This window comes from Venturia canescens, chromosome 7 (assembly GCF_019457755.1).
Source record: "Venturia canescens isolate UGA chromosome 7, ASM1945775v1, whole genome shotgun sequence".
Taxonomy (NCBI): Eukaryota; Metazoa; Arthropoda; class Insecta; order Hymenoptera; family Ichneumonidae; genus Venturia; species Venturia canescens.
In genome coordinates, this window is record NC_057427.1 from 15,238,845 (window position 1) to 15,263,183 (window position 24,339).

Genomic DNA, 24,339 nt, shown 5'->3' on the forward strand with positions numbered 1-24,339 from the left:
TCAGACTGGGAGCAAAAAATGGTGGGATTTCGCGACTGCTGTTAAATGTGTCCGAAAAGAGCTTCTGCACTTGTTGCTAGTGTTGGTGATTGGATGTTTTATAGAGAGCTGATTTGTCCATTGAAAGAAGGACATTTTTCAGACTTGGTAAAGTTGGTAATAATTCGGTGATAGAATAGACACTTGCCACTACTATACGAAAGGCAAAATCCGTGGGATTTCTGAGGTCGAATTTTAATCTTGTCGGTCTGAATTCTGCGACCATGCCCACAAAGTGAGAAAGAGAGAGAGAGAGAGAGAGAGAGAGAGAGAGAGAAAGCGAAGAGTGCGAGGAGGGAATCCGGTTGATGGTTTTCCCCGTTTGAAAAGCACCAGCGGAGCGTATGAATAGAGTTGGAACAAGTGGAATGTTGATGGAACATTGATCATCGCGATTTAATTACGTGGCGAGATTAGAGCACCCCTATAGACAAAAACCTCGAATCAAATTGTTAAGAAGCGGGCCGAGATAAATGAGGAATCCCAAAGTTGACGCTCCGATTTCTAGAACTTGGCGACTTTCGGGGATGAGGAAGCTCTTATCACGTGAAAACAAGGTATATAGCGTGACGCCGAACTTGTCGATAAGACTTGCCGGCTTTCTGCACTTCTCGCTGCCGGTGCGCGTTTGAGCTAAATATAAGATGCGGCGTATCTATAGATCCGGCTTAACCGACGCTCGTGTTTTCCTTCTTCCCAAATTTCTCACATTGCCATCAGTTCATTTTGATACGAGTATCCGGCGGTTTCCAATGCCCCAAAATTGATTGCTGAATAAAAATAGCGGAACGCGTCTTTGTTGATCCATCGTAGTTTCGTGAGGCGTCGAAAAATTGTTCAATCGATAAATTAGAACGTTCTATGGCATGGTAACCAATCACCCGAGTCACGTGATCTATCGGGTTGTGTAACAACGGACATTGACGTAAATCAGACACTATTTAGTACCATTAAATACATACAAATAGTTGGACCATCTGATTTATCGTATTTGTCATGACGGGACACACTGACACACATGTTCACAGTTCGTACAATCCACGCTTCCTAAAACACGTGTATGCGCAACTAGGTTGAATGTTGTTTATCACTCGTGTTTGTACGTGACGCAGCAAGACCTTACCAACCCTCGAGGCAAATAACGTGGTCCACGAAAAGAGCCCAATGACTAACCAGGAAATTTACCAAAAATATCAAGTCACGTTGTTACATTGTGGGAATAACGAGATCAAGAATGTAAGACTAATATTTGAAAAGGAGCACTAAAGACTCGTCCTGCTTGAGGGCCAACGTTTCAATGAAGCCTTCAGCTTCAAAGCTTGGTTAATTTAGTGTAAGTAATTTATTTATTGATTCCTTGTTTTGAGTTATGGGTGCAAGTTTCATGGTATGCTTGTTTGATGAAGCAGATAATTTACGGCAGGAAATTATTGCCGGGAAAGTAGGTCGATGGGTCGACTATTATCCCTCTGTCTTCCGAAATCACCCAATTCATAAATCGCCGATAGTCAAATGAAAGAAATGCATTTGCATTTGTAGCTGACTATTTAGTGGAGTTTAAAAAATTTTATTTCCACGTACGTATATTTGAAACTGAAAGTATCATAAGAAATAAACTACGTCAACATATTTTGCACACATGATTTGTTGTGTCATCGTGGTCACGGAGAGCAAAGGAAATCGAAAAAAAGATCACCCGGTGACATACTTGAATTTCGATATAACGAAGCCACATCTGAATTATGGAAGGCAAAGTTTCTTTTGTTTTTTTTTTCTCGAGTGTTTCCTTTTTTCCTCATATTTACCGTCCCGTGGTGTAATTAAAACACGATGGATAAATTTATTCTTTTTAATTATACGAACCCTCGTATAGGATGAAAAAAAGGAACACTGGTTCGGCGTTAACTTTGTGAATAGACCGTTTAGGCGTTGGGGAAAACGCCGAGGAAAAAAGACCTCAATATCCATTCACCTCTAGTCGCGTCAATAACTAGGAGGAGAGCCGAGAACATCATAACGTAAAAGTTCGTTAAAGCTACTTTAATGAAGGAACGATTAAGTCGATGAACCGAATGAGAGATTGGTGCGGAGAACGCTAGCATCACTCAACGCAAATAATCTAGGGTTTCGAGATGAGGCCTCTCTTTCTCTCTCTCTCTCTCTTCCCTCAGAAACAGAGAGGGAGAGCTTCGATTAAGTGGAGAGAAGAGCCAGCATAGTGAGATGGAAAGAGCAATGCCTCGAGCTGTGCCTCCGCAGAGTGCCCTGAGTACATACCAGTATGCCGTATACGCAGGGCGGATCCCTCTTACTCTGCAATCTCATATTGATCTGAACTCTGTCTCGAAATTACAATATCTCCTCCATCTTCCTCTTTTTCTCTCTTCCTATCTTTATCTCGCTCTCCAAGCTGATTATAGTTTAAATGAAAGTTGCATTAAGTTAAATTGGTAATTTCCGGTTCTGCGAGGCTCAGAAAGGATATATAGCAATACGGGAAAATGGAAGATATGTATATGACGCATTCTTACCTGGCGTTAAGCCTCTCCGGGTCTTTGGACATCGCCGCGTACATTTTATCTCGAATTGCTATTCACTTCTTCATTCAATCTCCCTATGAAAGCCGATTCTATCATTTTTCAACCAATCCATTGATGTGTCGGAGCACCAACAATGAAATTGTTTTAATTTATCACTGTGTCGCTCGAAAAAAAACGATGGAAATGAGTACTATTTATCCTGTGACTATTCAACATGGCAAGATGGAGTTTTTTTAGAATCTCATCAAAACTGGAATTCTGTACGTGTTGACGTGTTTTTTAATTTGATTTAAAACAACAGCTGCGATTCTATTAAAAAAAAAAACACACCTCCTCTAGGTGAACATTGTTCGAATGCATCGTTATAGGTTTTTAAAAGAGTTTCCAAAATTAAAAAAGTTTAGTTAGGGACTTGGAAGTACGACGAGAGAAACTAACGATTTTTTAGTTTGCTATAAGACTGCAATTTCCCCACCAGAACAATGGGAAAATCTCGATTCGTGCAACGTTAAGAATTGACATTTCTGATGTTTCAGCCCTCCTTTTTATTCCTGTGACTCCACTTTTCTGCTTTTGCTCTTAAATTAGAATAATCGGTAGCGAGTCTACTCGGTAGTAAAGTTGAAATGAGATTACTTATGTTCCAGCTTCTTTGCGCAAGTAGTATAACGTATAAATGTATATTTATATCGCTACGTGGCTTGCTTCATTTAATTCGTTTCTTTCATTGGCGGCTTTTTCTTTTTCAAGTGGTTACTGGCCATCATTTAACCTTCCTTTCATGGATTGTTCTTTTCGTCGGTTCGCTCGATGTACCCCGCACACTCTGGGATTGAGGTAATTTTTTTCCTTCTCAAGGGTACTTACTCATGGTGAATAGGATGATGCGTATTCATACAATCCTTCTGGGAACTCCCCTTACGTGATTCTTTCCGCTCTACCTTCAACACGATCTGAATTAACATTTTGCCAAATCCACGAAAAAGAAAAGGTTGAAACCTCGCATTTCGCTAGGTCGTCCTTGAAGAAAATACTTTTGTACACTTGATATTTACATCAAAGAGATTCGGCGCTTCTCAGAACTAAATTTCTTACGAAATTTCGTTATCTTAAAACTTCTATAACTAAAATGTCCGTTGATTTTGTATTTCCAAGTTACCAAAATAAAAAGTATTCGATTAAAGCTTTATGGAATAGACTCCGAAAGGAAATATTGTAATCGGAGTACAAAAATCGTCACACACACACACACGCGCGCGCGCGCGCACACACACACACACACATATTGATATTTGAATGAATTAAGGTATAAAATTATTCAAATCTAGTCACAACTATTTCCTGTCTAGCAATCGAGCAGCCTGTTAAATTTTTAATGATTAAACGTACGAGTTTTTGATACGTTAATTGTACGCACGTGCGTCAGGGCACAGTGGCTTTCAAAGTTTTGTCTTCATATGTGGGTATAAATATTGAGAGCTATATAGAGCTGGTGCACCGCATTCTCTATAGGTGTCTCGATGTTATCTGACGTATAGCGTTGTGACGATGAAAGCCTATGAAACCACCATCGAAACCGCTTGAACTCGTACACCCTCCAAACTTTTCGAAACTATATTAAACCGAGTGGATACATTCCCATGTACCTTGAGGAACAAAACTGCTTCGTGTTATATACGATACACAAGGTATACACATGTGTATAGAAATTTCTTGTATCTCCTTGTTGCGTCGAACGTAGCTTACAGTTTTGCTACGACGTCGAACTTCGTGCAACTGCTTTCCCAGATGCAGACCTTTAATAACGCGAGATCCAACACATCTCAGTGAAACGGAAACAACAACAACAACTGAATATACCTGCCCTCGTAAAGATGACTAAAGAGGGCGCGGTAGGCTCACCTCAGCTCACTGATTTCATTGCGATAATATATAATGGGACCCGGCATTACAGCGGTCTGAAAATCTCGAATACAATGGCCCGATGCTTGCCTGTGCTTTGCCTCTTTTTGAAGTTCTTTCAACATCAATTCTTCATTCGTTCCGCAAAACCTAACAACGAGTTTGCGAACTCGTATGTTGTTGTTTTTTTTATGATGACGCTATTCAAGAGCCGCTGCTTCGGTAATGATGTCGTTCGCAATGGAATTGCATTGCTAAGCATTGAGTAAGTGGCAGTTTGCAGCAACCACGCGTAAAGAAACAATCGACCTGGTGGAAGCGAGGCATTCTGCCACATCGCAACTTCCGCAACGAGCAAATTGTTTCCAAACACGCAGAATTTTCAACGTCTACCAAAACTGTGTTTTGTTTTTGGCCTTTCTTCGTCGAGCGAGTGGAAAAATAAATTGACAAAATCAGTGTCCCGTCAATTTGACATGCGATGCGTGCCGCAATTATAGGACATGCTGCATGATAAACTGTAAATTAACGATCTGAGATAACGACTGGGAATGGGCAAAAAATAGTTCACTCATTTCTCCCGTTATTCAACATTGGTCGTTATTTTTGTACTTCACCTGCTCTGACCCACGAACCTTGCAATATTTTATCGCAGATATAACGAGATATCTCGGCTGATGAAGGGACGAGAGCGAGGGGAAGAGAAAGGAAATTCATTTTATCCGATGCTCGCAATGATAATCGTACGATAATTCACGCGAATCTGCGAAGCGTGATGTTATAACTAGAAGTTGTTTTCATCTTTTTTTCGCATTATTATAATAACGGAAAATATGCCAATAGGATTTGGCAAATTTTATTCCGATCGAGTGAGTATATCGTTAGCGCGAATACGGCCAAACTGGCAGCCAGACAATATTTCTCTTCGAGCCCTACTTTTACCCGTGTTTGCCAATACATAAATATAACGAATTCAGGAATAAAGGAATAATAAAATGGAGAACGCTTGCAATTGTAAAAAGGAATCTCTTTCACGCTGCGTACGGTGTCGAACGGCTTTTATAGATTGAAAATCCACTGAAGCCTCCCTCAACGTTCAAATGTATTTCCTTTAGTATAATCGATATTTAAAGAATCGCGCAAACATCTATTCTCCCGTTCGCTCCTCCCCCGTCCTCGCCACAACCTCTCTTGGCTGCTTCTTCTTTTTCATTCATGACACTTGGCCCTCGAGCAATGTCACAGAGGATTCCACAGTAGGAGAGAAGAAAGGAGATGCTGGAAGAAGAGAGAAAAAATATAGGTCATCGGAAGCTTTTTTGTTGTTCGAGCGAACTAAATCAAAACTGACGAAAGGTCGACCAACGCGAGTCTTGACAGGGTCGTTAAGGGGCCTTGAAATTGTTCAAAGCAACCCTACGGAAAAGTGGCCTGACCGCAAATCAACGCAAAGTCTTTTCATGTTTTTCAAGCTCAACGCTGCGGAGTAAGCAAGTCAGCTATTGTTTCGGTTCATATGGCTTGCTGAACAATGGTGGGCCATGAGCGCGTTTTCAGTTGCGTCTATCAATCACTCGGGTCTTTCTCTTTGCAGCCATAACAAAAGTCGTCTAGAATAATCGTTATTCCTCAATCGCAAGACGAAACAATGGAATACACCTGGAAATTTCGAGGATTGAGAATTTCCGTAGTTTCGGTACCCCCGGCTGTTTGACTTTTCTCACAAAGCTCAATCCCAATAGTGAGCCCGTGCACGCAGTTGTTTTCTCTCTCCCAGACGCTCTGGGTAAAGAAATTTTCACGGGAAACAACATTGGCAAGGAGTTTACGAATGTTTCTCGATTTCAAACCTTGCAATTTCATTGCGATAATATTTATTATCTCATCCTAATCCATCGAATGCGATTCCAGGTGCGCAACCCTTGCTAGAGTCCATTTATTTTTCTAGATCTTTTGATACTGTTTGAAACTTCTTTATCAGTGGCCGATTTGTCATAAATTTGTTATTATTCCTTGATAAAAATAAATGAGTTATTGATTCGTTAGTCAAATAATCATGAAGCGAGTATTGATTTTTTTTCTTGACGACAGTCTGTTTTCATATGCGATTGAATAAGGGTTGTTGATCTGTTTGGTTTCGACGTGAAAAATCCAGAAGAATGTATATAACCAAATATGCACAATTAATGGAAAGAAACTAACAGTTACAAACAACTTCCACCAATAAATGGACCGTAATTATCAATGAATAATTAAGTTTATTTTCAATTGGATAAATCAAGTAAGTTTTATTCTTGTATTCATATTCAAAGGAGATTAATAACTACACCAAATGAGTTGATCGATTTAGTTCATCAGAAATTGATTTATATCGATTTCTGTAAATGAATCTAATTTTTATATTAATGAACAAAGTCTAATCGAATACCTGGATTCGTAATTCATACCAAACGATTATTCTACTAAAATTTAAAGATTAAAAACAAAGTTCTATCACGCTTACTATCGGCAACTCAAATCAAGGCTTCGGCTATTTGTAAGGTTGTCGTAAATGGTTTCTTTTCAACATTATTAACTAATCCATGAAGTTATTAGTTCCTCATTAAATCTCATACTAATTATATACATATTTTCAACAGGTTAAAAAATATATACTAAAAAAAACAGTGATTCGACCAAACATAAACGAAGATTTATTAATTATGAATGATTCCACAATCTTTTCGAAAAACTTGATCTAAAAATGGTTGACTACAAATTCGAATCCAATTAAGGTAAAGTTTGTTTTCATTAAACAGATACAATCTGCTCCTATTCCCTATTCCCGGTGTACCATATCAGAAGAATTTTCTCACATATATAAAATTGTGCGACGCAAATTCAATTTGTTTAAATATCGAACGGTTCTTCGGAATTAGCGAAAAGAATTCGTTTCCTCCACGTTCGACATTTTGCCATTTTCTTTGTTTCCTTCGTCTCCGAACTGTTTTTTTTTCCCCCCTCTACTGGATCCATTGTTCCGAAACCCCTCTGTTATCCAAAGATTCTATCGCGAAATTTGCGGAAAGTTTCAGTCCGTCGTTCCGCATCGAGCAGTTCTTCACGATCGCGTGTATATACATATATTTTACATATGGAGGTGTATGGGTGTGTGTAGGAAAAGCTTCGAAAAGACAATTCTCCCACAAAACGATCAGAGCTACCCGATAAGAAGTTATGGACTTAATTCCCGTCGTTCCCTCGACGCCATTGCTGGTGATGTTTCGGCGCCAAAGCTCTGCTTCCGTCGTCAAACTCACACAGCCCTCTTTCAACCTTTCTTAACTCCACCGAGTACGTGTATTAAGTGTATCGATTAATATAGCTGTATAGTGCAAGCCAAATCTGAAAGTTTCTCCCTACCCGGCCAATACAATCTCGCGAGGACTTTCGGACTTTGTCAGATCGCTTTGCGACTGATTTTCCACTCCCGCTCCAATTTAATCGTCCCTCGACGTTCTAATGCTCGCTCTGTGTCCTTTGGGAAAGTCCTGAAACTTTGCTGTTACGCTTCCACGGAAAAAAACCTCAAATGATCCACTTTAGAGGGATTTTTCAAATAATTATATCAGATTTTGTGTACGAAATCATCATCGTTTGATGCAAAGACTGATGATGAAAAAGAGGCTAAATAACCAACAGTTTGAAAAACATTTTTCGCGTTAGCTATTTGCAAATTCGTATCTGCTTGGAAATTGATTTCAAACTTTCAGGGGTAGGAGAGAAGATGTGAAACTTAACTTTCCTTATAATCGATTAGGGTATCCAGCTCCATGGCTTCTCCACAAGCTTTATTCAATTGAGTACCGACGCGGCAAGCTTTCATGGGAATTACTCGAAACTTTATTGTCGTTTAATGTTGTATTTCCAGTACAATTAATTCCTATTACCAGCACAACACTTACCACGATCTTAACAAAAGAAGCAGCAACTTTGAATTTTATCTAGAGACCCAGCTGCGTTGTGATGCCGAGTATTAAAAAGCTAGTGCCGACCGCCCACGGCGAGCGCGCCAGGTGTTGAATAATCTTTCGGTGTAAAGTTTATCAGAGATCGTTTTTTTTCTGAGCATTATCAAAACATACAAAATTTTGCAAACACGTTGAATCTCGGTCGCGTAGCTCGAATTATTCCGGTCACCTCACTCCTTTGCGAGAAAATATGGAAGTTTGAAAAAATAAATTCGAGTGGAAAAAGTTATCCAAGAAAGATTAGAAGCGATGAGCAAATAAGGATCATTAAATGATGAAAGAACGGGAACGTTGGGTCATCATAAAACGAAAAGATGTCAAAAGCTTTGCGAGTAAATTTCCCGAAATTGTGTGACGTCATCCTCCACGCTACACTTTAACGCCGTAACCGAAGCTTCTTGTTTTCATTTGAAAAATTCATTTTTCGATTTCACAAGCTGATTTTTCAATGCGGAGTCCCCGCCGTCAGACACTCTGTTTTTTCTTAACCGCTTCATTCAAAAGGACAGAAAAATATCAGATGGATCGTGAAAGCTCAATAATTGACGAAAATATGGTGAAAATTTTTCATTTTAACGAGGGCTACGCTGAAAACGTTAATCTTACAAAATCTCAAGTATGTGAATAAACAGCTTAAAATGGTATAGGATCAGCAACACAAATTTTCATATTTTATCTTCTAAAATGGGCAACGGGAATATTTTTTAAGAGCTGAAGAGATTTTCAACCTTTTTAACCGGACGAAACACAGTTATACCACTTCGATGGCTTATCGTTGTTTTTCCTCCACTTTTTATGAGGCTGCACCTTTTGAGTTTCCATGCATTTTAAATCCGCTCCAATAACCCAGCCTGGAAGGACATTCCTTTTGGGTCTGAACGAGGTGATTAACGAGCTCGAAGAAAAGAATTTACAATTGAAAATATGGCGACGAGATAAAAGCTTGCGGAGTTGGTATTTCGAGTGAAATACAAATGCTGCTAACACACGACACTCGTATTAATTATTACTATTTTTTCTCCGATACGCTGCGGCTGGGAATACTAAAAAATATTGTAATACTTGTGATGCAACAATTTATCTGATTCATACCAGGGTCTATAGTCGCCGTCAAATGTGTGTTATACCTGGAAAAACGTTGACGTGTGACGCTCATGTATACACAACTCAGGGAGGAAAAGCTCAGCGTTTCCTAGCAAAAATATACATGTAGTGTACATGACATTTCCCAGAGAAATGGTTTTTAAAGCGGATTTCTAGAGTGCTTTGCAATGCGGAAAACTTTAAAGGATAGTGCACGGGTACGCGAGCAAGAGAGAGAACCCGGAAAAGAAAGAGAGAGAGAGAAAGAAGAAGCAAGGGAGGAAAACAAAGAAGGAGATAGAGGGAGAAATGGAAAAGAGAAACCAAGTCGAAATAGAAGTACAACGAAGAGGTAATGCCCCCTGGCCCCGTTGGTAGTGGCTTTGTTTGTAGCCGTTCGCTAGAAAAGTCCTCGTGAAATCTAGTTTGAAATCAGTCCGAACGTGAAACACCAGTATATATGAAATGCCAAGTCCGTCGAGATCCTTGGGGGAATCGCCTCGTTGGACCTGTGGCGAATTATTGTCATTTTTCCCTTTAACCATATCGCGCTACGCTATTAAAATAAATACGAGTTTAGTAAGGACAAACTTGAGCATTTTCTATTCAAAGTAACAAGTCGAAAAGACCGAATGAAATAAAGCCGCGTGACAATCATTTACTTCATAAATATTCAAATTTTGTGGAAAAACAGCCTGGCAGAATGACACGCTTTGATTGGCGTATATAGATTTTATTTCGTGAGACATTTTTGTCGACGACGAGTGCGAACCACGTTTTATTAATCCTTAACCGCATTTGGAAATAAATATATTTTCACGAGATGACATGTTGCTTTTTTCGATTCTAAACTGCGATTGAACGATAAGAGTACTCCACTTCTGACGTCATTTTATTTTTCAATGGTATATTTGAACGTACACACGAACGTCGTGAACCATACGCTTCGCTAACATTGGTTCAATTAGAGCATCAGAGCACAGTTTAATTTCTTGAAAACATGTGGAATTCGTCGGTCTGTTTTCATGACCCAAACCGTGTTATCACCCCCTGAAACGTTGCAAAATATAAAGTGAGCCAGCAAAAGAGTAATTTCATCCTATTTTCTTTAATTCAAACAGCCGAGAGTGCGATCAAACCGCCTCCTTATTAAATCCTTATTTAGTCAAAGTCAAGAAACCGGATTCGCGACGATCAAATTCGTTTTTAATTTTAATCAGTACATGAAAGATGCTTCGTTATTTTTAATTTCTGCAGTATCAGATCTCTCAATTTCCCAGAAGATTTGCATTCCGTTCCGCACTTCGCATCTGCACCGTTTCTGGTTGTCTCATTTGTCAGATATTTCCCTGCCTTTGTTTCAATCAAGAGACTCGGTAGAACCTCGGGACAAGTGCATTGACAGCCCTGTCGTCTGCTGGCCTGAGGCTCTCGCCGAGACTATACATTCTCTGAATAAAACGATTCGCGGTGGTGGGGGTAAAATTGGCATGTGATTTTCTTTAATTGCGAAGCTCATGAGTTATGTACGGCTTTGAAAATTGAACTTTTAGCTAATTAAGAAGTTCTCTGTCGAATGAGCCCAAAATCAGCATGATCGGTGTCGTAATTTCTGAGAAAAAACTTTGCACGGGCTTAAGATTATGCAAAAGTTACTAACACATTCAGGATTTGACATATCTGTATACGCGTACTCCAACCGCAACAAACATAGGCCCCTTGGTTTTATATTACCAAACTAATATTTCAACTGGGAAATCAAATCCGATTTAACAATTAAGGGGTCTACCCTAATTGGAATTTTCAAAAATCGATTTTTTTTATTGCATTTTTCGAAAGTATACATATTTAAAAGTATCATACGAAAATTTTATAAAGATCTGAGCCGTCCAAGTGCACTTTTGAGCGACGTTTACTTGGCTGTCTGAGCGCGCTGATACGCACCGCGCAGTGCGGCGCCGCGTCCCTGTCTTTGCATAAACGCGTTTTTCTCAAAGTGACATTTTTGGACGGCTCGTTGATAAAATCTGCGAAACTATTCAACCGATACACTTACCAGAATTTTACCACGTGTTCTTTGTGACTGTGGCTATGCGTATATCATACGAATTTTGAAATTTTGAGCGGAACTATTATTTGTTGCCAAAAAAACTTGTTTTTTCGTAGTTTTTGGAAAAATGGCCGCCATTTTGTCATTTCTGAAAAAAAAACAAACATCGTATGATATGCGTTATAGCCATTTACCTATTGAATCTAAAACCACTTTATTTTTCTCCGATCATCCATTGCAAAGATTTTATCAACAGCGCACACCCATCTTTTTTTTGGACCTGTCTTCTCCCCCATTTTTCTGTACGAAAACTGAGTAAAATAAATATCAAAAAAAAAAAAAATTTCGTGTATTATAGCAGTATATTTTTCAGGCCTAACACTTTTTATATCCGTATTTATAATTTATACCGATCAAAAAAATTCGTGAAAATCGTATTTTTTGTGCACGCCTAATTAAACCCCTTAAATAACTCTCACAATTATTTACAAAGGTCCTTATCAATTGACCAATTAAATTAATGTGTTTCATATTATATTGAAATCCAAGTTAGTTTCAATAGTATACAGTTCAAAGGGCATAAAGAATCTCCGATCTCTTTACCACGGAATGGAACATTTACCAAGTCATAATCAAAATGTCAAGTTAGTAACGAGGCATGCATCAGAGGAAAAAGTCTATAGACTTTTTCCTAGAGTTTGCTGCTCGACGCTACTGTTTGAACTCTTTCTGGAGCCCTCGGACGTGGCAACACAAATACAAGTCTATAGAAGAGTAAATGCATTTTAAGCTTTCTCGAATCCGCATTATGTTCCTGCTCGTTGTTGATTTTTCTTGCAAAATTCGTGTCGCTTCCCCATCTTCAACTCCCTCTTTCGAGAAGCGAAATCTAGTTATATATCTGAATTTGATGCAGATAGTTTCCATGAATCGATGAATGAATTAAGCAATATTCGTGAATTTCTGAATCGCTGCTCACCGCGGAGGCATAATACTGAATGAAATGAATTGCTGATAGAAATAAATCGAATGTTGGAAACTCGCAGGAAAGAAGTCGAGGACTGATGCGTGCACTAGTAAGACAAGTGTTTGCACGGTTCTGAGAAAATCCTCGATGTGCACTCGATGGGTCGTTGATACGTCGGGTGGATTTGCAAGTAGTAGGCTTCGCATTAAACGCAAACCGAAAGAGGATGGAAGGGTGCACGTCATGGCTGAACGCATATATATATGTACAGACTGGTCCACTTAGGTTGCCATTCGTATATAAGGTGGAACCTGGAATGTCTGTCTATGTGCGGGCTTATGTGCGTTCAGCGATGACGGCAGTGGATTCACCTCGATGGTAACGTTGCATTTACGGTTGCACGAGCCTAGTTAACGATGTTCCGAGATCTCTGGGAGTAAACTCAGGCTGCTACGTCGTTCTCCACATCATTCCCCCTAAGGCTGGTAGACGCGAAGTAGTACTGGTATGCATATATATATATACGCATATATATAAAGATATGTATGTATGTAAAAGGAATACACATGAGGTGAAGTGCTCTCTGATGCTTGCGGGAGTTTGAGGCTCAACGTCCCCCAAGCGGACGAGCCGAAAAGGGCACGAGTGAGCAACGATTTTCACGTTGACGTTCGTCCTCCTCATCGTCAGTGCTCGACTAAAGCACTGCCGAGTTTCCTCACTTGTACATCCGTATGTGTTTCTGAGTGTGTGCCTGCCTATTGACATGTATATTTAGAGACATACGCAAGGGTTAGAAACATTGGCCGGAAAGAGGAATGATCTGAGAGCTTGCGAGGGAGACTCTTTGCTTTTCCTCTTAACGTTCGAGGGTCTGTAATATGGTTATAACACGAATTCTTGATGTTTGCCTTTCCAGGAGGGCAACGAACATCACTAGAATGCGGGACCGACTCTCCTGGTACATGGTCTTTCTGATCCTACCGACGATTCTCCTCGCCAGGTCTCTCGACAAAGGTAAGTGTTTATTTGCCTACTCAAAAATATTTCAAAACACGAATCCTTTTGAGGTGTGCCAATGTTGAATGGTTCTCAGAAACGTACATTAGTCGATTGATCGTTATTGACGTTGGACCTGTCATCACCTGCATCTCATTGCAAACACATACGTTCGCATACGATACAAGTTTGTACAAACATTTATTCAGTTTTGCCAAATTATATTTGGTATACCATTCAAACAGTCCCATTTAGCTGGCCATAACAGTGTGAACACTGAAAATTTCTGCCAATTATCAGGATTTTTTTTTTTTGAAGAAAAGTACTGGATTGAATTTTTTTAAGAATTGGTTATCAATCGAAGTGTATGTGACCTACACTCCATATTTTTTTATCGGAAAATATTTATATTTAATAAAGTTATGGACTGTATTCGGGGGCGTCGAAAAAAAAGCTTCCCCGCCACTGCGGCCCTGATTCCCCTCGACGTACACTTCCCATGGTTAATTAACCATGCCTAATCAGGCCTAATTAGACTCTCATATCTCTTTATTATGGAAAATTCTTTTGCAATAGGTCCGACTTGCAGTATTTTTGGTATAGCATAATAACCATCGTTAAATATTGAGACTGCAAGAAAATTAGCGAGCTCGATCGTTTCAATCCATTATGAAAAAGCTTTGGAGCAAAGTGTGTTGGACACAGTGTCGCTCCATGTCCGACTCAGCTCTAATTGAAAAACACTCATAATGTACCGTTCATAATGCCGAAAGATTAAATTAACAACCTGTCAGCTCTAAGCTTCGCCTCCAACGCAGGGAAAGAATTCTATATCTGCGAACGGTTGCTCTTTGGAAGGCTGCCATTCGAGGAGTATTAGAAATGGAACATCCAAATTTCGAAAGGATGTGCTTCAAAGTATCAAATGTCGAAAGAGGCAAAGATAAAAACATAATTTTTTTTTTATTTTTACACTGGTATGGCCCCTTAACGACAATAGAACGATGATAGAACTCTCATTGGGTGGAACACAAAATAATCTATAATTTATTCCATGAAATAAATACTGTAACAAAAACTATGCTGACGAGAACCGAATAAGGTTCCGCTTGACCAATTATTCACGATATGACAGAAGAAAATTATGACCGTCGAGTGATCAGTAACGGCTGCGGTTTATTCAAGCAGTATCACCGGGAATGATCCATAATCCAATGATAGGAACGATATAATTTACCGCTCTGCTCGGATCGCAGCTTTTTCCGAAAGATTATTATCGTACTCAAGCGAACGCGTCACTCATAAAAATCTGTAACATCATTTGATATGAAACAGTAAAAATGATTCAAGAGTAGAGCTCCGATCGAAGCTGAATCGTAACTAGCCCGTTTCTTTGTTATTCGATCGTCGATAATCTTCATCGACATTATTCGAACGAGCCGCGGTCGCTACATTCCTCTACTTACTGACATGGAATATAACTGCGATGAATCAGAGATCCACAGTATTAACCCGAGGTATGGGACAATGATGGCCTCCAACGGTTGGCTGCCAGTCATGAACCGACACCGGCCCAAGCGTGGGCGATTGTCGGGTCCCAATGCTCAAATTCTTCATTGGCTATAAGCGTGGGCAAATATGCTGGCCCATGCTCGGGCCCAACGTCGAGTCCCAACGGTTGGCTGCCAGTTATAAACCGACACCGGCCGAGGGTTGGCTGGTTATCGGGTCCCAATGCCCAAGTTTAGCATTGACTAAACGTGGGCAAACATGCTGGCCCGTACTCGGGTCCAACGCTGAGTCCCAACGGTCGTTTACCCAGTATCGAGCCAAGCATCGGCCATATGGTAAGCATCGGCAATTTTTTCACGGGAATGATCAGAATGTTGCCGGAATAAAAGTGTAGTGTGGAATCTTCAACGACACGCGAGCATCTTATTAGTCAAGAACAATAAATTTCGACTGATTTTGTTCCTCCGGTACGTGATATTAACATAACGTTTTAATCAAGCGCTTACTCCGGCTGTTCGCGGTAGACCATCGAAGGGATAAACGTCGTCTTTGGTTATATTAGATAGCTGTTGGTATAAGTATAGGGAGCCGAAAGAAGCCATCCGCAAAAAAGTTTATATGGATAAAGGACACAGGCTCTATATGCGATCACCTCGTTCCCTGAGGTTGCCGAACTCCCGGAGCATATAGTTAGCGGATTACTGGTAAGAGCGAAGGAAAAAAGTTTCGTTTCATTTTCGTAAGGTTATGGTTTCAATGTCGGATTATCCTCGGCTGATTGCCACTTGGGGTCTCAATTGCGAATAAACTGAAAATATGTGAAGGGGTCAGAAAAGCTTTCAATTCGATCTAAAATCTAGTCTGCTAAGGGTCCTGTGAACTTTTTTTGAATCCGTTTCAAACTTTCCGCTTGAATAAGGGAGATTTTATTATAAAAAAGTATCCATTAACCGAGAAAACGATTTGAAAAGTGAACTCTGATAACTCCTCTCAAGTCAATGTGGTTGAGTGTTCTTCGTATCAATGAGACACGTGGCTGCATCTCAAGGCTTAGAATAAAAACGAGAAGTTGAAGATCACCGTTCCAATCAAGCATTCCTCCAACTAGAAGTTTCTCTTGAAATACGAAATTGCTGAGCTAGTACGAGCTTCTACCAGTTGCCGAATCCTCTTCAAGTAAAGCTCCGTCATTTTTGACTGGAGTGGAAAACGGAAAAGCAAGAAGTCCGAATCATACCTTTGCCCAGAGCACAACATAGCGCGTATATACGTACCCATAATTCGATATTGGCCGGCTTAATGTCACGAGCGCACTAGGAAAAAGAGTAGTTTTCGCTCAGTTTTGTGCGCGATCCAGCCAGAAGCTGGGAGCCGAATGGGTAGCTAGTTTGATCCAACTACATAGAGTCTCTTCGTGTGTCAAGGAAACGTACGGCGCTAGGGCTTTTTTCTTCTTCCTAAGCCCCAAGGCTGGGATAGGGTCGCCGATAGTCGATAGTTATGATCGTAAAACCTCGACAAAACGCAGGAGGCCGAAGCCAGGAAACTACGAAACTCGTTTTTTCCTTTACGAGGAAAGAAAGAAATAAAAAGCGAATCTCCTGTAACCCTCCCTCGTGTGCTGTACACACAACCTGAAGAAAAGCAATCTTTCCATTTTCCCATATAAAACTAGTAGCCAGCACTCCCGACCCCTACACTCTTCTTTCAACGCCGAAAGATGTACAGATTTTTATATCACAGTATTTCTCTTGGTGTGCCAGCTTCTCGATTTTTCTCTCTCGTCGTCCATCGATAAATTGAAAACAGTGTAAGCCATGACAACGAAAAAAACAAGAAATAGTTACGAAATGTCATGGCATGTTGTACCCACGATTACGATATTTTTCCTTTTATATTTATTTTCATTTATCTTTTATCGTTGAAACTTCTCGATCCACGAAAAAATGTATCGAGCATGGAATTGTGGTTGAAATAACAACTTGAAGTTTCGTTTTTCCAGTACCACAGGCAACGTTTGCCTATGAGACGTTCACGATTGTGAATAAAGATGCTGAATCAAATCCAAGTTCTCGGGACAAAATTGAATTCATTCGAACTCATCAATATTTATATCGATTCAATTAGAATAGATTGATATATACGATTATTTTAATGGATAAAATGTTCCAAAGCCATATTGAATTCATTTGACTTCGTAATACATTTGCTAGCATCAATACTCATATAGACTTTATTTTCTCTAATGTAATTCCATATTTCGCATGGAGCGACGATCATTATAAATAGGTTAATTGAAGCAACTCTAACGATCAATACCGACAAAGTTAGGATTCGTTTGATTCTCAAGTTTCAAGACTGACAGGTTCAATGGGCGTAGGGAATTCTTTTGTTCAGCTTCAACTGTATATTTACGTCCTCTAAAGTTTACAAAGAGCAAAAATCATAGAAATATTAGATTATACGTCAAGCACTCGTTATATACCGTTTCTAACCTCGAGACGAAGTGACACCAACTAAGCTCCTGCTTTTTCAGCGAACAATCCTTCACGGATCCTCGAACGATTTCTATAGCAATAACGCAGAATACATTTCGATCATTTCGCATATATTATCTCGTAATTCCACGTGATAATGGAGTTCATTAATGGACAAACAACGATCCATGCGGTGACAATTGTTTGGCTAACAAAACCACAGATTCGACAGCAATGATGGTCCGTCTCAGTTCTACTCGCCTTCTCATCAACCATCATCTGAACCCAACTCTCTCTCTCTCTCTCTCTCGTTTTCTCCATTGCTCTCACGGCCTAATAACATTAGAGCCACGGGAATCCACCATGGAATAATAGCAGCATGGTCAACGCTTAGAAACCACGATACTAACTACCAAACTTGTTGAAATAACATCAAGCATTTAGCGAATTCCCATCACATCGCATACAACGGTGAGACGTAATAACGACTGACTATGCCCTGACACGAAACCGATTTAGACGATCGAGTTGTAATAATTCATCGAAGTATTTTTATTCTTTCGTATACAAGAGACAACAGTGCTCAAATTATTTTAGTAACCATGAAAATTTTTATGAACAAATTTTGTTGATAGGGCAAATTTTTGTCCAGCGCAATCGATTAACAATGACATGATACCGAAAAGGATCACGTCCATTTTTGTTGTGAGGGGTATTTCCCACCCTTCTGGCTGAACCCGGCCGGGGTTTATTATACAAAGAAGGAAAAGACGCCAGCAGCCACGACGATGAGAAATCCCTGCGATCTAGTTATTGTCGCGATCGACGAAGATCTCAGCGAGCAACCGAGATCCCTCACTCTCTCGTTCTTTCTCAAATGCGAAGTCCCGAAATTTGAATTTGTAAAAGACTCATTACAGAGTCGCATTTAAAAATGTCCCTTAAAAATGGTAGCGCGGCTTGTTTTCGATTATCGTTAACAAACAGAGCCGCATATGTTTGATATAAGAACCTTCAACTTTTATGGGACTGATAAAAACGAATAACCCCTGCATTTAGAACCATAAATATGCGTTATCAATCGTAGTTGCTCAGTCCGCATGTGTCAGCTGTAGGAAAAAGTGTGATGCAAAATTGCTAAGCAGAAAGAATATCGCGTAAGAAGGAGCCCCGCACGAAAACGCACACCAAGCAAAAGATTCTCTCACCCACGGATGCGTAAATTCCCATTTACAGATACCTCTCATACTTAGCGTTTCGCGTACACTTACCAACTGCGAGACGGAAAACTATGATTATGCTAACGTCGCCCTTTTCAGCTATTCAAGAAGACGACCCCGTTCGGTGTTTCCTCAATGGTCCTACTTTACTCGCATTTATGCGAGGGAGAACCGTTCGATATTTCGCAAAGAGGATATGCACGATAGAGAAAAAAGAGGGAGCGAAATCGTTCATAGAATGGAGCCTGCTGATCACTCGAGGCGACAAGGAGTAGCGCCAGGTAATATGGTGCATCGATTCGCAGAGACGAGAGAGGAATCAACGAGAGCACTTGCTATTCTTCCTCTCTCTTTCTTTCGTTCTCTCTTTCTGTCTCTTCACCAATCACACGAATCTTTCCAAAGGGGCAGCCTCAGAAACCGAGTGAAGCTCATCTCTGGATGGTTTGCACTGGAGCATGCACACACACACACACACACGTGCACATACACACGAACATAAACATGCACGTACACACATAGTGAAGTATCTGGTTGCATTGTCTGGGAAGAAAACAAAAGAGAGGTTACTTACGTCTGTTGCCCAGCACACAAGAGCTCAAAGTTCAGTCTCGAGTGTTCTCGTCCTGTAGAGAGCTGGGCCTGGGGAGGGCACCCTCTCCGTAGGCGACGATGTGGCGAGACGTTGGCGCCACGTTCGCGCTTTTTTTCTTTGTTATTTTTTTCTGTTATTTTTTTTTTTCATTTCACCTGTGCTTCTGGCTATTCTGGCTTATGGCATAACCATCAGCTGCTGGGGAGGCTTTTAACCAAAAGCCTTTTTTAACTCGCCACTGCAACTGTGCAACCTGACGAATACAAATATTCGCGTACTGATGGACGCATATATGCAGTTTGATGCTCTCGGTGCTTATTTCTGTTTCGCCTATTCAAATTACAAATGAAACCTTTTAAAATAATACCAATTCAGTGTTTCGCATGCAGCATTCCCCCTCGTTTATTCCCATGGAGAGCTTTTGATTGTGGTATTCGCAATCCATTTATTTGGAACTCCGTCCATTTAACGAATTTTCTTCCCACTTTCCATTGAAAAAAAAAAAAAATAAAAAAAACCAAAGACAAACATCGTTTCGAACCGTAGATTCCAGTGAGTAATTTCGCGAACGCAAACGAACCACTCTAGCTGCTAATTCTGAAGATAATCCGAAAGAAAAACTTGAAAATAGTCGAAAAACATTTGCTATTGACTGTAAAAACTCGTATCACAAAATGTAAAAGTATAGAAAGTTCGTTTTAATTACGCTCAAAATAGCAGTGATAAAGTCAACATTGTTCCTCCAAGTGTAGAACTTTCGAAGTTTCCAAATGCTTTTTACGTATTTTTTGTCTTCCAGTGAAGAGGCTTCTTGCCAGAGAAAAATTGCTGTTCCGCAGCGTAGTCAATCGCTGAGCCACTTTCTCAGTGGACGTGCTTGTTTTTCGTCGTCGTTCACAATCCCTCCTTTTTGGTAACAGGTTGTCTCCGTAGTAAGAAAAAAGGCTGCGTCTAGTCGAGGCTCAAACGAGCCAATTAAAAATTAATATGACGTGAGCAAGTGAGACTGGGGAAGGAGCTGAGCTGTATCATGTTCGTGGGCTTGTTCAGCCGAGCCACGCATGTGAAGTGAAAGATTAATGGAAGCTCGTTAACAATAAGTGGCTGAGACTACTGCTGAATACGCGTATTCAACAGTATTCTTACCGTTTTACTCTTCGCTGGAGTCTCGAGTCTGTAGAATTTTCAGAACTGTCAGACTTCTCTGATGCGATGTATGAGAAAAAACCTGGGAATTACTTCTGTCCGGTCTTCTCGCGTGCTGCGGGCAGTCGAAAATTAAAAACAATTACTGCCACAGCCGCAGGTAAACAATCAGCGTTAGCAACAGTCAGGGAATTTGAGTGGATTGTGTGGAGCCCAGCAGAGGAAATCGACTTTAATCCAAATAAAATAATGTTTCGAAGAAAAATTAAATTGCCAGCCCAACGTCGCGAGGGGCCGGCAATAATATCGGAGATTTTGTTAGACACGCAGTACGTGAGAGGAGACGGTAAGTAATGCTCCAGGGAAATGGGGACGTCTGATGATCGTTTGGAATGGCGAAGCCAATAGTAGAGGACAATAGCGAAGTTGCTTGGTAGAAGACGATGGTACAGGAAGGATCTCGCTTTTGATCCCATAGAATATTATACCCGGTGGAACGTTCAAAGAAAAATGACCCCAGGAGAATTTGACCCAGAACACTCGACCTTATAAGGACGAGTGTTGTGTGGGAGCTTGAGCTTTTAGTTGGCCAAAAGAACGAGTTGGGTATCGTCAAACCTCCTCCCTCCTTTTTCCCCTCCTCTTCTTGCCATTCTCTTTGCTTTTTCCTGTCCTTTCTTTGCCACTGAGAACATTATGCCCTGTCGTAACGAATACCGTACTGCCCTATTCTCGCTCTGAAAACCTTCCCCCCATTGACAATGTAAACTAAATGCATATATGCAAGAGAGCCTGCCACCGAAGCGGGAGGGACCTCGTGCTGAGACACTTCTCAGACACGGATGCGCAGATATATACAACCGACGAGGAAACCCTCCGCATTGCACCTATACAATAGCCGAATTCAAAGTTCGAGCTGTTTCACCGGTTGGATAACTCTCATATGGGTCTTTCCAGGACAACATCAACGTTAACATTCGACTGTAGATCGTTCGCTTTCCTTCAACGATTTTTCAGTCGTTCGCAGCGCGACATCGTTGTCGCTCGTTCCCGATCACACACGTTAATATTCCTTTGAAAATATACAACAAAACAGACGAATTGTCAAGTAATCTGGTCAACTTCCCGCAACTCGTTAGACCGAAATTTCACGATATAAAGAACGAGACAATTTTCCGTTGGTTTTCAGTTTTTACGATCCTCGTAATTGTATTATGCAAACTCATAAAAATTCTCGTAAAACGTACTCTATGCACCTGTATATATAAAGGTGATTCTACTTCGGGATTGCTGATGCACTATTCACTCTCTCATGCTCAAGAAACACTCCAAGTTACCTAGCGATTTGACTGGCGCAAGGAGACAAAATGAATTTGTGTGTGTACGTGCACATCTCGAAAGTGAGTCTGCAAAACGACAGGAAGCTTCTCGAGAGGGAGGGTCGAAGACCTGTGGCGAGGGCTTTATTGCGGTTAAACTATACGCGCTCATTCGCACTTCCCTGCAATTTCATCGTATACACCAAGCACACACGGAATTGTCGACAACCCAACAAGGTATAAACTTCATATAGGGCAGTATCGAAACTTCCTCGCGATCTCTGCGTCGCTCTCTCTTTCACACACTCTTTTCGAACTTGTCAGTGCGAGGAGAAGCTTCCGCAGGAAATGTACTCACCAATATGTCACAAATGTTTCGTATTAAATTGAACGTGAGGCGACGGGAGACCAAAGTCGACGGTCCGTGCCATAAATGTTAGCCAACTTTTTGACACGTCAAATAAAAAATGTGTCCCCTTGCGACGCCGTTTCGCTGCAACCGCAAACGCGATAATTGCTATATTGACGCATTATTTTATCGCGGGCATCAAACATTTTAGTTACAATTGAAGTTTCATCGCGCCAAGTTGACACAGAATTTCGGATGACACTCGTCCGACGTGTTGTCAAATTCGTCGAGATGATATTGGGCAGTGATAAAAACTCATTTTATTCATGAAAATTGATTGAGAGAAATCGAGAGCTGAGGCGGACAAACTGATTTGATGATTTTAACCACTTAATTATTCTCATATGCTCGGAAACGGGAGTCTGTTTTCGTTGTTTGTACAATCGATCGGAGCCCGTGAATATCGACTCGATCCCAATATTTGGCCAATTGTCACTTTTTTGTTAACATGCGAATATGAGATCGTTTCATTTCTATCAAGTTTTTATTCGATCGATGTTTAAACGTGATTACAATTTACCGACTCCTCCATCAAGCCTCTTCCATCATTTTCGCCAAATTTCAATAACGAATGAGCGCACTCTATGAATTAAATTCATATATGGAACAAGAACAATGAAGCATTTCGATTGCAACCATTTAATTAAGTAACACACTTGGAAATCATCAAATTATTGCTTTTCCGAAGCCGTACATTCCTCCATAAATGATTTCATGCAAAATTTACGCGGAAAAGAAAAAACTCCTTTGTCATATAACTATATGGGTAATTAATAATTGAAAGCAGTAATTGGAGATTATTTCGATGTTCTAAAATTTCCGTTTCGCAGTGAAAGACATTTCATTCGTTTTAATTTCCATTGAATGTTAATCCGTTCAATCAATAAATATATTTTAATTTTGAATAGTCGTTGAAAGGAATATTATTTTTTTATCACCTCTTTAGTGAAATGATTCAACGTTTTCACTTTTTCGACCAACGATGGAGAACATTTTTTGGGTGCGCTTTCATTTTGTTTGACTTTTCCCTACAGTAGCCTACCTTCCCTACTGAAACATTTATAATTTTTAGCTGAAATCTAAACATTGAAATTGAGTAAACGATATTGTTGGAACGAATAAATAAATCACAGCTTTCCGAACGATATTTTGGCGCATTATCATCGATTGGTCAGGCTCCACCGCAATTCTCTTTGTTCTTTGTTCGGTGAATAATTTGTGCTCGAAAATAATTTGGGGATCCGTTCCACAAATAATTCTATCTCGTCTTGAAAATATTTCATTGTATATGCATCTCAATGAAAATTTAGCTCGGCACTAATGAGATTGGATTCAGCAACAAAATTATCGTCTCAGTTTTGCCCCCCGTATACACGATTACTTTTAGGTCCACATTCCGTAAGGTTTTCATTCGCGATGATCTTACACACTGCTCAATAGCCGTTCTACTGTTCGAATGACTGGAATATGAATAAAAATTAGAGAAGTGGAAAAAATTGGACCACGATCGGATCAGTGCACTTATTTCTGCACACATCGTTGAACAAGTAGATTTTCTTACGTTTCACTCGTGCGTATGACTCTGCAATTTCTCGCCTTTGATGCGAATGATATACATGTCGAAGTTCAATATAATCCCCGATATTTCTACTCCGTTTCACGAACTTTTCTTGGAATAACGTTTTTTTGCCTGTTAAGTGTAAAAAATGTACGCGAAGCTTTGAGAGGCAACCATGTGCATTACTCCATTCCATAATGGACGAACGTCAAGGGTCTCCGGTGTGAACGAATTATTCATTTCCCTCACGGCCGCGTCTCGTATTCGTCATTTCCGTTAGTACCCTGTTTCGATATATAAATAGAATATTCAATGAGTCTGGTGGAGAAAGTTCTCACCTATAGATATGTCAATTAAATATAATCAAACTGAAAAAACCCTTCCCACGTGAAATTCATCAAAAAACGTTCCTATCAACTACTCCTCTTTGCGAAGAGGTAAAAGATTAGATTCGCGCAATTTACGTAATGAAGAGAGCGATCAATGAAATAAACGAGATAGAATAAGAATTGG

At 40.2% G+C, this 24,339-nt stretch overlaps 1 protein-coding gene across 1 annotated transcript in view; it reads left to right on the forward strand.

The window, feature by feature from the left end:
- Positions 1–24,339, forward strand: part of dpr12 (defective proboscis extension response 12) — a 127,516-nt gene that overhangs the window by 50,767 nt on the left and 52,410 nt on the right. Inside the window, exon 2 of the mRNA XM_043424010.1 lies at positions 13,511–13,608. Coding sequence (XP_043279945.1) covers positions 13,533–13,608 — 76 coding nt within the window. The 5' untranslated portion in view covers positions 13,511–13,532. The remainder of the gene's footprint in view (positions 1–13,510; positions 13,609–24,339) is intronic.